This window comes from Myotis yumanensis, unplaced genomic scaffold (assembly GCF_028538775.1).
Source record: "Myotis yumanensis isolate MYYU_CA2020_CCGP unplaced genomic scaffold, mMyoYum1.0.hap1 SCAF_4, whole genome shotgun sequence".
NCBI classification, from domain to species: domain Eukaryota; kingdom Metazoa; phylum Chordata; class Mammalia; order Chiroptera; family Vespertilionidae; genus Myotis; species Myotis yumanensis.
Window position 1 is genome coordinate 78,582,854 of NW_027223755.1, and position 18,063 is coordinate 78,600,916.

Below are 18,063 nucleotides of genomic sequence, written 5' to 3' on the forward strand. Positions count from 1 at the left end.
AGGGGAGTATAGTTAGGGGCGACCATGCTGGCAAGGGAGGGCTGTTAGGGGTGATCGGGCCTGCAGGGGAGGACAGTTAGGGGTGACCAGGCTGGCAGGGGAGGGCAGTTAGGGGCGATCGGGCTGGCAGGGGAGCAGTTAGGCGTTGATCAGGCTGGCAGGGGAGTGGTTAGGGGGTGATCAGGCTGGCAGGCAGAAGCAGTTAGGGGCAATCAGGCAGGCAGGCAAGTGAGTGGTTGGGAGCCAGCAGTCCTGGATTGTGAGAAGGATGTCCCAGATTGGAGAGGGTGCAGGCTGGGTTGAGGGACACACACACACACACACACACACACACAACCCTGTGCACGAATTTTGTGCACCGGGCCTCTAGTTGTTTAATAATTTATTCTCTAAGCTAGAGGTTCTATTTGGAATCATCTGTGACTTTTAAGATCCCGTTAGTCTGGAGTGCTAAGCCTGTGTTTTTATAAATATCCAACTATAAAGGCCATCTAGAGTCAATGTAGTTAGTGTGACATGATGATGTACAGTCCTTTGAGAAAAGTTTAAATTTAGTTTCAAGTCCACTGGAAGGAAGGGAAGTGCTGTGCACAGTCCTGAAGTATAGTGATAACTGAATCATGACTTTCAAACACTGTTCTTTTCCACTAGAACTAACAGAAGTTCTTGTGTTAGTTGTGGTTCTCAACCGCTGGCTGTACAACAAAATAAGTGGAGAGTTATGAAAAATCTTGATGCCTAAGTCATCTTAGATACTAAAATAATTTATCTTTTGTGGCTTTAAAAGCTCCCCCTTTGACTTTCATGTGCAGTCAAGGTTGAGAATCACTGATGAAAGCATTTCTGCCTGATTTCCAGGGCCATCCTGGCTTCTTGACCCCTCCTTCTGGGAGCCCTGCTGCGATCAAACTAGGCTCCTTTTACATCTACTAAGAACTCTATGATGTTTTTCTCATTCTCCTCTCATCCTTCAAGTCCGAGTTAATTCCCAAAACCCCTCCAGAAGTCTTCCCCATCTAGTCCAGAGCCCATTTTCTTCCGCCATGTTATTGTTACTGCAGGCTGGTATCTTCACTTGTACCACCTAACCTACTACTTTTTCATTAAACTATCCAGTTTGGTTCTTTATGTCCGTTAGAATGTCTTTAATTCTAGCACCTCATTTTATTCTTTTCATAAATTCCCAAAGGTGCCTTGTAGTCATGCAGGAAATGCTTAAAGAGTGATTTGCAGTTGATTTGGAGCTCTTGGATACAAATTTTAATCAATTTAATTTGAAAAAATTTAACAATGTGCATTACATATATATGCCTTGAAGTGAAATTACAAAATAGGAAGGTTTTACATTAATAGGTAGATATGGAATCTCTTCTCTGAAGAACATGCAGAATAGTTGCCATTGATTCATATCAAGCAAGGCTCTATAATAAGGCTTATTTCAAGGACTCGTGTGTTTATTATGCAGCTCCTTTCCTTAAGTCAGCTTTTTCAGGAAAGAGGAGGATAGAGATAGTTTTCAACTTATTTGTGGCTTTAGGCAGCTGTGTAAGGAGTCCTGTAAGTATATATACATGAGGGACTCAGCCCTGAGAGGAAATGGGTCTCTGACACACCTGGGGTGGGGCAGACACTCCCTGAAAACTTCCAGTCTTCTATTGCTGGTGCTTCTCACTCTCCATGACAATTTTCTTGCCCTTCAGTGAACTGAGATTAGAAGGTTACTGTGTTGGAGGCTCCCCCGATACTGAAGAAGTGACTGGGTGAAAATTGAGCTAAAAAATTAGTCAAAGGAATGTATAGATTTTCAGAAGTTCACTATTTACACTACACTTGGGATCTAGGAGGTGTTAGAAAACAGGCACAATGCTTCACAAAGACCTTCTTCCATCATGAAACGAAGGTTTCCACTGGTAGAGGTGGCTGGGCTTTAGAAGTTGAGGCTGGTCCATACAATTAAAACATGTAAAATGTACTCAGGATTAATTTGCAAGTTTCAACATGCACGAAATGAACTCTACCTGGCTTTTCCAAATATTTTCCCATAATGCCTAAGAATCTGGTTTAAATTTTTAAAACACATCCTTTTTATTTAAAATTTAAAACAGCCCTAACTGGTTTGGCTCAGTGGATAGAGCGTCGGCCTGCGGACTCAAGGGTCCCAGGTTAGATTCTAGTCAAGGGCATGTACCTTGGTTGCGGGCACATCCCCAGTGAGGGGTGTGCAGTAAACAAAACCAAGCAAACATAGTTTTGTCTTTGGCCTGGTATAGATTAGGTGTTATATAAAGGGTGTCCCAAAATTCACGCAAGATTTGAATTTTGTGTGAGTATTAACAATAACAACAAAAAATAAAAGCCTAATTTTACTTGGTTTATTGAATCAGATTCTAATATCTGTTGCCCTTTGATTTCAATCTCTTCAATTGATAAGTATTACCAAGTACCAATTATGGCCCAGGAGCAGGGACAATGAAGACCAATGAAGACCACGGCTTTGCGTATGTGCCAGCACAGCCATGGAGGCCATTTACCCGATGTGCTATTCCATACATAACCCTATACTGTATACTTTATGAATCAATAAAAAATTTATAATTTTTAATTATAAACCCATGTTTTCTATCAAAATTACTTCTTGCATGAATTTTGGGACACCTTTTATATATTTTTTCTTGAATGAATGTATTCACGAATGCTTTAACTGACCAGGATGAGACAGCTTACTAAATAAGTATAAAGAAGTAAAGATATATTATGCTAAAAGTAATTTTTATATGTTTGTAAAGATTTTTTTGTGCTTAATGTATCTCATCTACTTGCTTCTGTTGTTAACAGTGTTTCATGAAATGGTTCTCATATGCTGTTTAACATTTGCAGATCCCTCTGAAAATAGAGTCTCAAGGACTTACTCGACCACAAAAACCCATTGTTCTAATGGCGGAGTTGAGAGATGGAACTATAAATGGAGTCTGACATTCCTTAAGGACTTACACATTGTTCTTCAAGGAAGTTGTATCCCTCGACCCCAGAGATCTCTATGTACTTTGTGGATAAAACTCCAAAATGAAGATGAACTTAACCTATTGCACTTTTGATGAATGACTAGCAATTCTGTACATTCATTTAGCTTTCTCAGTGTCTATACAGAGTATTATATATTGTGTAATATAAGGGATGTGACTAAAAGTGCCAAATATATAGACCCAGTTTATTGGGTTCTTATAATACTGGCTCCATCCATTCCCACTTGGTACTGTCTGCTGTTCCTTAACACTAATCAAAAATACAAATTTCTCTATAATTTTATCAATAAACATTAATGAAAACAAGAATTATTTGGTAATGGCAGTAGAGACATTAATATCACACTTTATTTTGAATAGTCTGTATTGTATGTTATATTGAGAAACTCAATAAACATATTTTCATAATAGATTACCTAATACTTTCATGCACAGGAGGAGGAATCTAGAGAACCAAATTAGTGGGAGCCAGCTACTAAATGTTTTAACCATCATGAACCCTGTTTGGATGGGACCTTTTTTGAAACTCCAATTTGATATATTAAGATACGTGAGTGGAGAGGGATGGCACAAAGTTTGGCTACATAAAGGAAGATTGATCGAATAAGTAAATGTATTATGGATAATGAAAGCCAGGCTCCGTGGCCAGCATGGCTCAGTGGTTGAGCATTGACCTATGAACCAGGAGGTTCACAGTTCCATTGCCAATCAGGGCACATGCCCAGGTTGTGGGCTTAATCCCTGATGTGGGGCGTGCAGGAGGCAGCTGATGAATGATTCTCTCTCATCACTGATGTTTCTATCTCTCTCTCCTTCTCCCTTCCTCTCTGAAATCAATAAAATTTAAAAAAAAGAAAAAGAAAATCAGGCTTCTCACTATCAGAGAAGGATTGTCACTGATTTTGAAAGAGAAAAAACCGGAATGAGCCCTGTGGACATAGAGATTGGAATGGAATGTATTGGGCAAATTCATGCTTTTTTATATAGATAGATAGCTAGGTAGATAGATTTTTGTGTATGTACATGACTGTATATACACACATGTAAAGGGGTAGGGTCCCAGCAGCTGTCCTGATGGGAGGGTAAACATGACCACTGCCAGTAGTATGTGATGATGGAGATGGAAGGCTCTTTCTGAATTCATTAACCAGATCTGCCACTTACAAGTGGGGTGACCCAGTTATTTAATCTTGACGAACCTCAGAATCCTCATCTGTGAAGCAGGGATAATAATAGCACCTACCTCAGGGATGGGGAACATCTGGCCCACAGGCACTATAAGGCCTGCAAAATCACTTGGTCTGGGCCTTCCAAGGCATTAGGGGAGAGTTACTTAAATATTTGACCAAATATAGCAGGCTATTTTTTATTTATTTATGGGCTCTCTATTCTGTTCCATTTATTTTGATTTTTTAAAATTCTTTATTGTTGAAAGTTTTACATATGTCTCCTTTTTCCTGCATTGACCTCTCCCTGCCCGCTCCTGCTCCCCAGCACATGCCCCTACCCCACTATTGTCTGTGTCCATTGGTCCTGTTCATATGCATGATTCAAGTCCTTTGGTTGATCTCTTACCCACCCCACCCTCCCCTGCCTTCCCTCTGAGGTTTGACAGTCTATTCAATGCTTCTATGTCTCTGGATCTATTTTTGTTCATCAGTTTATATTGTTTATTATATTCCACAAATGAGTGATATGTGATATTTATCTTTCTCCATATGGCTTATTTCTCTTAAATGCTCTCCAGATCCATCCATGGTGCCACAAATGTTAAGATTTCTTTATTTTTTATAGCAGCATAGTATTCCATTCTGTAGATGTACCACAGTTTTTTAATCCATTCTTCTGCTGATGGACACTTAGGCTGTTTCCAAATCTTAGCAATTGTAAATTGTGCTGCTATGAACATAGGGGTGCATATATTCTGATTTCTTGGGATATATTCCTAGAATTGGAATTATTGGGTCAAATGGGAGTTCCATTTTTTTTTTTTTTTTTTTTATTTAAAATATATTTTATTGATTTTTTACAGAGAGGAAGGGAGAGAGATAGAGTCAGAAACATCGATCAGCCGCCTCCTGCACATCTCCCACTGGGGATGTGCCCGAAACCCAGGCACATGCCCTTGACTGGAATCGAACCTGGGACCTTTCAGTCCGCAGGCCGACGCTCTATCCACTGAGCCAAACCGGTTTCGGCGGGAGTTCCATTTTTATATTTTTGAGGAAACTCCATACTGTTTTCCACAGTGGCTGCACCAGTCGGCATTCCCACCAGCAGTGCACAAGTGTTCCTTTTTCTCCACATCCTTGCCAGCACTTGTCATTGGTTGATTTGTTGATGATAGTCATTATGACAATAGCAGGCTAATTTTTAAGTTGGCCCATGAATGATGTTAAAAATATCCAAATGGCCCTTGGCAGGAAAAAGGTTCCCCACCCCTGACCTACTTCATGGGGTAATTGTGAGGATTATAGAAGTTAATACAGATGAGACTCAGAATGATTACAAGCACATGATGAACAAACAACTGTGCTGGCAATGTTGTTAAGAGTCATACTTTTAGAACAACGCTCTCTGAGCTGCAGAGGTCATGGAAGCAGCCTGATTTGCCACAGATAAACTGCAGAAGAGCCAATCTGCTGAATGACTCAGTCACTGGATTCCAGGAGATATTTTCTGAAGCTTCATTTCTTCCCCACCTTGGTCTATGTGATGCTGCACTATGATGTGAAGAGGTGGATTTTCTGTAAGCACACCTTACTATTTTTTCTGGACTTATGACCTTTCTGACATCTGTCCTATTACCTGCATTGTCCCTTTCTTTGGCCCACCCTGCTGCCCCCATTCTATGGGCACATTGGTGTATTGGTGGACTATCCCTTAAACATATTTTCTGTTTTCTCTATTTTTGTGGACTTTTGGCAGTAACAGAACATTCTAGGTCTTAATGTCTTCTGGTTTTGTTGAATTGACTTTAGGTTAAGTGCCAAAAGCAGGCACTGGGCTTACAGCCAGCTGTGCGAGGTTTCAATGGTCCCTTGGCCCTGGCCACATTTGCTGAAAGCTTGACCTTCCCTTTTTCAGTGACTTGCAAATGGTTTACATAATTGTGCATATGACTTTCCTGTTATGACATAAGAAACTGGTACTAATGATTAATTAATTGGACTATTTACAGAGTGATATTACCTCTGCACTCTTCATCTTATGTGGTGGGCTGGCACAGCCATGGCATACTCAGCCCCACATTGGGCGCCTTATGTGCCGCGCCAGCTCAGCCAGGGTTGGTGAGCCCGAGTGGGGGCAGTGAAGGATTGAGAAAAGACAGACAAGAGAATGAAAGCTGAGTCTCGGCGGGATGCTGCCCTCTCTGATGGAGAGAGACAGTGCCACGGACTACAAGCCGTGTCTTTTATTTTATAGCCAGATTCCACAAGGCAAAGTAAGGGCGTGGTCAAGATGTTTACAACATTCTCATGGGTTTTGATCCTACTCAATTACATGCACCTGAACTCTATCAAGCCCACATCACTCAGACATGTGGGGCCACGTGTTTGGACCGTAGGTTCAAGCTTACAACTATAGCTGTTGGCTATAATTGTGCTGGGAGGGCTCTGCCCTCCAAGCTGGGACTTGCACGTGGCCATGAGAGGACTGTGCCCTCTCATTAGTCCAAGGCTTGAACCTGTCCAAACACTGTAGCCGCTCTCCACAATCTTATTAAATTTGAGGGTGGTTGTACAAAGCGGAGATAATTTATTCATTCAGATACTCATTCAAAACCTCCATGCCAGGCATAGAACTCTTAGGCCCCAGGAGTATAGAAGTGAATAAATCATGGTTTCTACCCAAGATGATTTCATAATTTAATTGTAGAGACAGAAACATAATTATTGTATAATCATTGAGCCCCCAGACACCCTTTTTCTGGCCTAGGGGAAAGGAGACTAGATCTGTATTAGTCTGCTAGGGCTGCTATAGCAAAGTACAATAGACTGGTGGCTTAAACAGCAGAAATTAATTTTCTCACAGTTATGGAGGCTGGAAGTCCAAGATCAAAGTGTCAGCAGGGTTGGTTCCTACTGAGGCCTCTCTCCTTGGCTGCCAGATGGCCATGTTCTCCCTGTGTCTTCACATGGTCTTCCTTCTGTACCTGTCTGTGTCTGAATCTCCTTTTCTCATAAGGATACCAGTCATATTAAATTGGGACTCACCCATATGCTCTCATTTAAAGTTAATTAGTACTTTAGAAGCCCAGTCTCCAACTACACAGGAACGTTTTGAAGTGCTAGAGGTTAGGATTTCCACATATGAATTTTGGGGGTGGGGGACACAATGCAGCCTATAACAGGATCTGAGGGGAGCCTCTGGGCCTGCACATGGATGTCACAGGAGGGCTAAGAGGAATCCTCATACATAGAGCAGTGAATATGCTCTCTCATTAAGGTTGGGTGGAGGGTGGGGCTAGGCTCACGATGCCAGTTAGAAGGCTCCAGGTTAGCAAGGGAAACTCTCAGGCCTCATAGAACCATGAATGCAACAGTAGACCCTTAAAGACCCTCTGCAGAGCTAGGACAAGGAAAATATATTGCCTGCAAAACTTTTGCGGTGGGGCAGGGTCTCAGGGAGTCATCAGGTGGAGCCAATAGAGTTCATCCGTCTAAAGCAGATTAAGATTTACTGTGTGTAAAGAAGGCTCTGCACAAGAACGCTGGCTCCTGTTGGGTGCATGGGGTGATGGTCTGAGGCCCACTTTTCCATTCCCACAGTTCATATCCCCAAATATCCCAATTTCATTCTGAGAGGAGCAGGGAAAGAGGGAGTTAGCAAGGCCAAACTTAGAGAAGTTTATTACCCAAATGAAACCAAGAAGTTGTTTTATGGAAACAAAATTTCTTCCATCCCAGTTTTACCCCAGGTGGGGACTCATGGGGATGATGATCTCATTTATGAAAAGTTAAAAAGCTACATATTCTTTGAGCATCTGTGTGCATTCAAAAGTGCTATGTCTCTTATTTCTACAGTTGGTACCATAACAACTGATGAACAAAGATGAAATAAGGGTAGAAGATTCAAGATGGCAGCTGAGGTGAAAAGTTACACTAACCTCTTCCCATGACCACATCAAAATTACAACCAACTTATAGAACAATAAACTGGATAACCATCTGGGGACTAGCTGAAAGATACAAAGAATCCATGCCTAGACCAGTTGGAAGGCAGAGATGCCAGAAATGGGCTGGCCTCACACCCACATGCAGCAGTTGAGAATCTGGAGGGATATCTCAGCTGCAGAGGTCCCTCATGAGGAGCCAGAGGCCCCAGCTAGATGCCAGACTCCCCACCCCCCAGTACCAGTGCTAGAAAAGGGAGCCCACCAAACATCTAGCTGTGAAAATCAGTGGGGATTCGGTCCAACCAGGTGAGACGGTAGGTCGCAGAAAACTTAGGCATCTTCTTAAAGGGTTACACACAAAATCTCGCTCGAAGGTGCTCACCTTGGGCTCCGGCAGAGTGATGGCAGCTACGGAGAGTGTCTGGGGTCATAAGGAAGACTCTGAGTTGTGTGGCTTTAGGGTGAGGGACATTTTCCCATGCACCCAACAGGAGCCAGCGTTCTTGTGCAGAGCCTTCTTTACACACAAATCTTAATCTGCTTTAGACGGATGAACTCTATTGGCTCCACCTGATGACTCCCTGAGACCCTGCTCCACCGCAAAAGTCCACAGGCCCCATAAAGGTGGTGACTCTCCTTGGTGTACCCTGAGACTTTTGCTAAGTAGCCTCAGACCCAGGACTGGTGCTGAGTTCAATCCATATAAACCTGTTGACCACTGCTCACCCCTATCTGGTGACTCACTGAGATCCTGCCTCATACAACTCACATACCACCCGAGGCGCTTTCAGTGGCTGAGCCCAATGGGCAGCCAGCAGGTTGTGGTGGGTCTCGGGTAGACTTGGGCCTCTTACTGACTTGTCCCTGGCCTGGCGTTTATGGTAGCCAGCTGTGGAATGTAGCATGGCCCCTCCCACATTCACCTCAGTGCAGCATAGGCAGCTACCAACCATGGGGTGTTTTGTAGCTCCTAACAGGAAGCCAGGGCGATCACAGGCAGTCCGACATTAACCAGCACCAGAGTCCATTTAAAAACATTTCAGAAACAATACACTTGGTGGCTGATTTCAGACCACAACAGAGCTTGACCTGATTTGCTCCAAAAGTCATAAACCCAAAGGGAGGTCTGGAGGATCAGACCCAGCTGGGGCAGATTCTGCTTCCTGGATCAGCCTCCACACAGCAGCTTGTGATCAGGGCCAATCCTCACAATCGGCCAATCTGAGGGTCAACTCCACCCACAGATGTGCCAACAGCAATCAAGACTTAACTACGATAGTAAAAGGCTTACATAAGCCACACAAGGAATAATCCTGGAGCACCCAGCTCAGGGGATCATGGAGACTGCCACTGAGCACCACAGAACATCTACAGCATAAGGCCACTCTGCCAAGACTGGGAACATAGCTCTACCTAACACACAGAAACAAACACAGAGAAGCAGCCAAAATGGGAAGCAAAAGACACATGCCCCCAATGAAAGAACAAGAGAAATCGCCAGGAAAAATAACAAAATGAAACTGAGGCAAGCAATCCACCAAATACAGAGTCCAAAGCAACAGTTATAAGAATGTTGAAGGAACTTAGGGGAAGAGTAGATGAACTCACTAAGAACTTAAAAACGAGAGAGTAAGCATAAAATACCATAAAGAAACTATAAAAGAGAAGCAGTCAGAAATGAAGACTATCATATTTGAAATGATGAGTAAGTACACTAGAAGGAATCAAACGCAGGTTAGATGAAACAGAGGATCAAATCAGCAATTTGGAAGACAAGGTAGCACAAAACACCCAATCAGAACAGCAAATAGAAAAAAAATTAGAAATAATTTAAGGCATCTCTGGGACAACATTAACCATAACAATATCCACCTCAGAGGGGTATTGAAGGAAAAGAGAGAGAGCAAAGGACTGAGAAACTATTTGAAGAAATAATGACTGAAACTTGTTTAACTTGTAATTCCAGCCCATCCCTACTTTACAATAATCGGCCAATGGTCTCTCTGATCCAGCCTCAGACCCCCTTCCCTTGTCTCCCTTAGATCAGGCAGGGGGAGACTTCCATATCCTACCCAGGGCGGGCGAAGGGAGGCTACAGCCATTGGCAGCAGGAAACAGTTACTGAAAATAGATCATCCTCCCTCATCAATCCTAAAAGATTTTAGGGATAGAAGTCTCTGAGGAGGGAATATGGCAGGATAGTAAAAAACTAGGAAAATTACTGGGCAAGTAGAATGGGGAAACGGAGACAAGAAAATTAGGCAAGGCCAAAGAGTTTGGGCAATTTACAGCCAGCTTGTCAGTCTCCAGACCTTCCCTTCCCTAACCAAGGGCACTGGAGAGCAAATGATTCACACCCTCCTCCCTAACCAGAAAATACATAGCTTAAATCACCCTGGAGTGGGAAAATAGAGAACAAAGACCCAATTAATGCCACGTGTGCCAGCTAAACAGGTGAAGTTGGGGAACAAATAACAAAACCCTCATTAAAGCCAGCTAGACCTGATTTAAAAGTAGAACAGTAAACAGACCAGAGAATTATAAAGAAACTCCCCTATGCACTCATTTTAATGCATCAGTATATTAAAAATGCACCTGGAAAGATGACGACTATTTAACTGAAACCCTCCCCTAAGATTCTCACCTGCAACACACACACACACACACACACACACACACGAATAAAAAGCTCTCAGGACAAAGTCTCAATGTGGCTTGCTCTGGAGCACACCCATGCCCCTTCTGGGCATGAACTTTTTATTTCTAAGGGTCCCCATGAGACTTACAACCAGGGGAGCAATGGGCAGCATCAACCGGACTCACCCCCTGATCTGTCTCTAAAGCCTCCTTTTTCTCTGACTTCCCAGTGAGCTACAGCGGACCCACCTTAGCTCACTTCCATCACTGTGGCCTTCCCTTCCCAGTGAGCTGACAGCAGCCCCGCCTTGGCTCACTTCTTTTCCTGTAACTTTTCTAGAGAGCCAAGTAGATCACCGCCTAGCCTCCTCCCCCACAACCCCCCCCCCCCCCGCCCCCGTTGTTTCTTCTACCCTCATTTCTTCCTTTGTTTCGCTGTCCCCTAAACATACTCTCAAACCCACCGGGACTTGTGTTGTGAAATCTTTCTAACACAAAATCAAGAACCCACACCCTGCACAGGCTGAGGCAAACCCGCTCAGGGCCAGTCCCTTTCCAGTAACAATGGTACCTTGCACACGTGACTTAAACTTTCTTTTTTTTTTTTTTTTTTAAATATGTTTTATTGATTTTCTACAGAGAGGAAGGGAGAGGGATAGAGAGTTAGAAACATTGATGTGAGAGAAACATCGATCAGCTGCCTCCTGCACATCTCCCACTGGGGATGTGCCCGCAACCAAGGCACATGCCCCTGACCGGAATCGAACCTGGGACCCCTGAGTCCGCAGGCCGATGCTCTATCCACTGAGCCAAACCGGTTCTGGCAACTTTCTGTGCGTGTTTGCTCATTTGTAACGTGGGCTGATTTAAATAAGAGTAGCCACTGCATACAGCTATTTTGAGGAGTAAGGGGAGTGCTTAGAATGGTGTCTGGCATGAAGAGCTTGTGATGACTCTTTCCTACTCTACTTCTAGGCTCCAACATTTACTTCTGGTTTCCTTTGTCCCCATGGACTTGTGGCTTTTAAGAAAAACCCTTTCTTGCATATTATGGGGCTTCTGGAGGCTTCAGAAGTAAATGCATGTGTTCAACCACCATGTTCAAGTTTCTGAGAGGAATCTTAAAGATGAGGCAATTGGGAGAGAATAAGACAGGAAAAGCAGCATGAGCAAAAAACCCATGGGAAGGGGTGGGGTAGTAGGGGCTGCGCATGGACTTGTAAAGACTCCAGTCTGAGGCAGTGTGAGGTCTGAGGAGGGGCACTGGGAACACAACTGGGATGGTCACCTCTCACCTGGATGAGGCACTGGCAGTGATGGATTTGAGAGTCAATCCTGGGCACAGCCAGATTAGATGTGCAAAGGTTGCCCTCTGAAAGAACATCAGCCAGGAGCCTCTGGTTCTAATCTGGGTCAGAGATTATGAGAATCTGATTAGGGTAAGGTTGTTGGACGTGAGACAGGGCAAGTTTGAAAGATGTTTAAACTCTTTTTAAAAAAATATTTTTATTGATTTCAGAGAGGAAGGAAGAGGGGGAGAGAGATAGAAACATTAATGATCATAATCATTGGTTGGCTGCCTCCTACAAGCCCCCTACTAGGGATTGAGCCTGCAACTCATGTATGTGCCCTGACCAGGAATCAAACCATAATCTCCTGGTACATAGGTCGTTGCTCAACCAGTGAGCCACACTGGCCAGGCATATGATTAGAATTTCTTAATTTGGTTTAACACCTATTTTATCCATCCCTCTACTCACCCATCAACTGATTTCATTTTTTGATGCTTTTCAGGGTAAGTTGCAGAATGAGAACACTTGGTCCCTGCAGCAGGTATGTAATGAACTAAATGAATCTTGGTGTGTAAATAAAATTAACCTACTGACTCAGCCTTTATTTTAAAATTTGATATTTTGTTTCTCATTTTTTGGCATCAATATTGATTTTTTACATATTGCATTAGGGTGTATAAGTATTACTGTGATATTGACAAATTTGAACTGAAGTAACCTCTCCCTCTCCTCGCTCTCATTCTGAGCCTGCCTGGAATTCCCACCGAACTTTATAAATTCCTTGTGTTGGTGAGAAGAGAATAAGCTCTCCCTGCTCCTTTTTGGTTCCTTTGGGTTTGGGGAACTGTTTAGAAACAAATTCTGCCCCACCTGAGGAGCAGGGTGAAAGGGATTTCAACTGGTGGGGGCTTTAAGATCCCACCAGGGTGGGGAAAGGTGGGTGTGGTGGGCCTGCTCCGGGTCCTGTGCTGTCACAGCTGGGCAGACTCCACCAGCCCTAATAAGAAATCCAGGAAGTTAAGGCTCTAAACATTTATGGGTTCAGTGGCTCCTCACACAGCAATTATTAAAAAGAGCCATTTACTTGATTTATTTTTCAAATTAAATTTATTGGGGGTAAAACTGGTTGATAACATTGCATAATATTCACATCAAAATTACAACTAAAATACAGAACAACCATCATTTAGAACCACCTGAATGGAAGTCCTACAATGAGAGAAGTAAAGAGAAAAGCACATTGAGACTAGCAGAGGAGTGGAGCCGCTGAGCCGGCTGGTCCGACACCCATGTGTGCGTTTTTTTAATGGGGAGAGAGATGGTCTCTGTGGAGGCCGCCCATGAGGAGCAAGGGGCTCCAGAGCTGGGAAGAGAAGTCCCCATAACGATGGGTTGTAAAAACTAGCAGGGATTGGGGCTCAGTGACACAGAGGCTGCTGGAATCACAAGTGTTCCTCTTAAAGGGCCTGTGCACAAACTTACCCAGTCTGCTGCTTCGGAGCCCCAGCGCCGAGAGACCGAGACACATACATGGAGGGACTGGATTGTCCGGCATGGGGCAGGAACTCTGGGGCTTTCTCCCAGGTGGAGGTGCTCCCAGGGCTCATGGTTCTTGTACTGGGACCTCCCCTGTCGCAGGGCTGACTGGCAGTCAGATCTGAGTTCCCATCATGGCAGCCCACACTGTTTGCTCCACCCTGGGGATTCCCTGAGACCCCGCCCCACGAAATTTACAAACCCACCCAAGCTGTGCACAGAGACTTTTGCATATAATGGCCTGACCTTTCTCAGGCTAAAAATCTGTCAAACAAACTGCAGCTGGGTCAGGGAGCCCCACACCTTTCAATAAAAGGCCCAAGACCCGGCACCAGCATGGAACAGAGATAAATCTCAGAGGGAAAGGGGGTGGGTGGGAAGAGATGAACCAAAGAGCTTACCTAAGGACAGAGTCATAGGGTGATGAAGGCCTGGGATGGGGCGGGAACTGGGTGGAGGGCAAAAGGGGACATCTGTAATACTCTCAACAATAAAGATGAAAAAAATTAAATTAAAATTTTTTTTTAAATGGGCAGAAGACCTGAATAGACATTTCTTCAAAGAGGACATACAAATGGCTGAGAGACATATGGAAAAAATGCTCAAAGTCAATAATCATCAGAGAAATGCAAATTAAAACCACAATGAGGTATCATCTCACACCTGTCAGAATGGCTATCATCAAAAAAATCAACAAACAAGTGCTGGTGAGGATGTGGAGAAAGGGAACCCTAGTTCACTGCTGGTGGGAATGCAGATTGGTGCAGCTACTATGGAAAACAGTATAGAGTTTCCTTTAACAATTAAAAATGGAAATTCTATTTGACTCAGTGATCCCACTTCTGGGAATATATCCTAAAAAACAAAACACCAATCAGAAAGAATATATGCACCCCTATGTTCATAGCAGTATTATTTACAACATTAAGATTTGGAAACAGCTGAAGTGCCTATCAGTAGATGAATGCATAAAAAAGTTGTGGGATCCATAGCTGGTTTGGCTCAGTGGATAGAGTGTCGGACTACGGACTGAAGGGTCTTGGGTTCCATTATGGTCACATGCCTGGGTTGTGGCCTTGATCCCCAGTAGGGGGCATGCAGGAGGCAGCCAATCAATTATTCTCTCTCATCATTGATGTTTCTGTCTCTCCCTCTCCCTTCCTCTCTTAAATCAATAAAAAATATATTTTAAAAAGCTGTGGGACATTTACACAATGGAATACTATGTATCTGTAAAAAAGAGGGATCTCTTGGGTGGACCTGGACAGCATGGGTGGACCTGGGAAATATTATGCTAAGTGAAATAAGCCAATCTGAGAAAAACAAATATCACATGATCTCACTTATTTGTGGAATCTAAAGAACAGAATGAAGCATGGAGGCATGGAATAGACTGACATACCTCGATGTGAGGTTGGGGGGACCAGTAGAGATAAAGCCAAGAACTTACATACTTATATGCATAGCCCATGGATATGGGCAATAGAGCAGTGAAAACACAGGGGGGAGTAGGGCCTGGGAGGAGAGGGGTAAAGAGTGTGTGTTTGTGGGTGTGTGTGTGTAAATGGGAGATATCTGTAATATGAACAACAATAAAAAGTATATTAAAACAAATAAATAAAATGATATAAAAATAATGTTTTTATACTATGAATGATAATATTTTATTTAGGGTTTTTGGTAGATGTTTTTATCAGATTAAACAAATCCCTAGTATGAGTAATTTAAGATTTTTCATATCATGAATGTGAGTTTAGTATCATCAAATAAAAGTATTGAGCCCTGGCCAGTTTAGCTCAGTGGATAGAGCGTTGGCCTGCGGACTGAAGGGTCCCAGGTTTGATTCCGGTCAAGGACATGTAGCTTGGTTGTGGGCACATCCCTAGTAGGGGGTGTGCAGGAAGCAGCTGATCAATGTTTCTCTCATTGATGTTTCTAACTCTCTATCCCTCTCTCTTCCTCTCTGTAAAAAATCAATAAAGTATATTTTTAAAAAAAGTATTGAGATGATATGACTTTTCTCTTTTAATCGGTTGATGTGATAATTGATATTTATATTTTTTCTGTTAACCACCCTTGAGTTCCAGGGCCAAATCAAACTTGGCCATGGTGTATTATCACTGATGGATTTGGAGTGTGTGTGTTTTTTTTTAGGGTTTTTACATTGAAGTCCTGAGTGTAACTGGCATGCAATACTCATGTCCTATCCTGTCTTATCTGATTTGGGTTAAGTTGGTACCGTTCTCATAGAATGAGCTAGACATGAAGCATTCTTTTATAATTCTCTGGATTGATTTTATGTGACACTATATATTCTTTTGGTTTCACATCTGTGGGGGTATCCTCTAAGATGGTCACCAATGGCCCCTGACTCCTGTTAGTTACACACTTGTGTTATCCCATCTCCTTGGTATGGGCTGGATCACACAACTTGGTTCTAAAAGACAGTATATGGCAAAAGATATGGTATGCCTCTTCTGAGATAAGGTTACAAAAAGTCTAATCTTTGGCTTTGACTAAAAAGTTGGTCATTAATGCATCCTTTGGTTTGATTTATGACCAAAAGGGGGAATTGTGAATTAAAAAAGAGGTTCTATGGGAAGTAACCTCACAGGATGATCTGACCATAAATTCATAACAGGGCAGGTCACGTTCAGTACTCATGCCATATAGCTTTTTAGTAAGAGGTTTATCCTTTTCATAAGCAAGCCATGTCCATTGTTTAAAAATGCCTCAATTTAGACCCCTCCTTCTAATGGATGAACTATCCTTTCAGATCCCCCCTTCTAAGATTTACCCGCCTTCAGAGAGCAAATGATTTTAACTATCCTATAATCCAATCCCTGCCTTGCTTTCTCTCACCTTCATGTAATCTTCCTTACATTTCCTCCTTAATTTCAAATGCACAAAAGAAACTGCAAAACTGTTATTCATTGAAGCACGTGAGATCTTGCTCCCCAGCATAAGTTGTCAGTTTGGCTCAAATAAACTCATAAAAAAATTTTTCAAAAAACATCTATGGCTTCCATGTTGGGCACCTGCTCTCACTCACTCATTCTGAAAGAAGCCAGTTGCCAAGTTTCGACCTGCCCTGTGAAGACACCCAGGTAGGAAAGAACTGAGGGAGGCCTATGGTCAAGAGCCAATGATGGACTCAGGCCATGAGCTTGTGAGGAACTAACTCCTGTGAATAACCACCTAAATTGATCTGAAAGTAAATCATCCCTCACTCAAGTCTTAGGATGGGAGTGCAGCCCAGCCTGACAGGAGGACTGTAACCTCATGAGAGAGCTTGAGCCAGAAGTTTCTAGCTAAGCCATACCTGGATTCCTAACCAAGAAACTGACAGAATTAATGTTTGTTGTTTTATTTTTAAAAATATGTTTTTATTGATTTCAGACAGAGGAAGAGAGAGGGAAAGAGAGTTAGAATCATCAATGATGAGACAGAATCATTGATCAGCTGCCTCATGCATGCTCCCTACTGGGGATCCGGCCTGCAACCTAGGCATGTACTCTGACTGGGAATCAAACCATGACTTCCTGGTTCATGGGCCGATGTTCAACCACTGAGCCATACCCGTCTGGCTACTTGTTGTTTTAAGTTGTTGCATTTGGGGATAATATGTCAGAGTGCATTAATAACTAATGTACCTATCCTGGCCTTTGGCTACTTGTTTGGTTTCAGCCATTACTGCAGCATACATACAAACAAGGAAAAGGTAGGGTTCATCTGATAATTATTGACTACTTAATTCATTCCCCAAACACAAAGCCTTTATTATTATTTTTGAAACAAAACTTCTGTGGAAACTAATATGCTTTATGCTTTCTCTAAAATCAAGCACAACTGCTTTGATTTCATAACTAAGCCTAATATGACCACTCCCTGGCCCTATTCACCTTAGGGACTGGTCCAGCAGGTTGGAATATATCCTGAAGACTCATAGGCTAGTCATTCCTTAGGACTAAAATGTAGCTAGCACCGTGTCCTAAACAATGCAAATGGTCTTGCTCCTCAAGGGGAAACATCCCACAGAAGGAAACATCTAACAAGAAAAGACTTACATACTAAGAGTTCAGTTAAAGTGTAAAAAAAAATGCATTATGTGTTGGAAGCACACCCACATGACCCATGCCTCTCATCTACTCGTGCGTGTACTTATGAGCTCATCACCTTCTTTCTGAACTCTGCTCTAAATGCTTACAGTACAAATATGACTAAGACCCAGATATTATTCAAGTTGAATAATTAACAGATAATTCTAGTATAACAAAGTTAAAGTAATTATACAGGTCGAGGAACATAATGTCCTCATCAACAGAGAATGGCTTATCTGCTTTCTTGGTCTCCTTAGCAAATGGTCAAAGTTGAATCTCAAATAACACTCAAGGAAGCATTAGGCTCAGATATCAGTATACTAGGACAGGTTGTCAGGGACTCAGGGATGTGAGGA

The 18,063-nt window shown here is 42.8% G+C and overlaps 1 protein-coding gene across 1 annotated transcript in view; it reads left to right on the plus strand.

Annotated features, from left to right (window-relative positions):
* LOC139008877 (cytochrome P450 3A12-like) overlaps positions 1-3,433 on the plus strand; it is a 42,936-nt gene extending 39,503 nt beyond the window's left edge. Inside the window, exon 13 of the mRNA XM_070412616.1 lies at positions 2,878-3,433. Coding sequence (XP_070268717.1) covers positions 2,878-2,973 — 96 coding nt within the window. The 3' untranslated portion in view covers positions 2,974-3,433. The remainder of the gene's footprint in view (positions 1-2,877) is intronic.
* Positions 3,434-18,063: the final 14,630 nt, after the last annotated feature.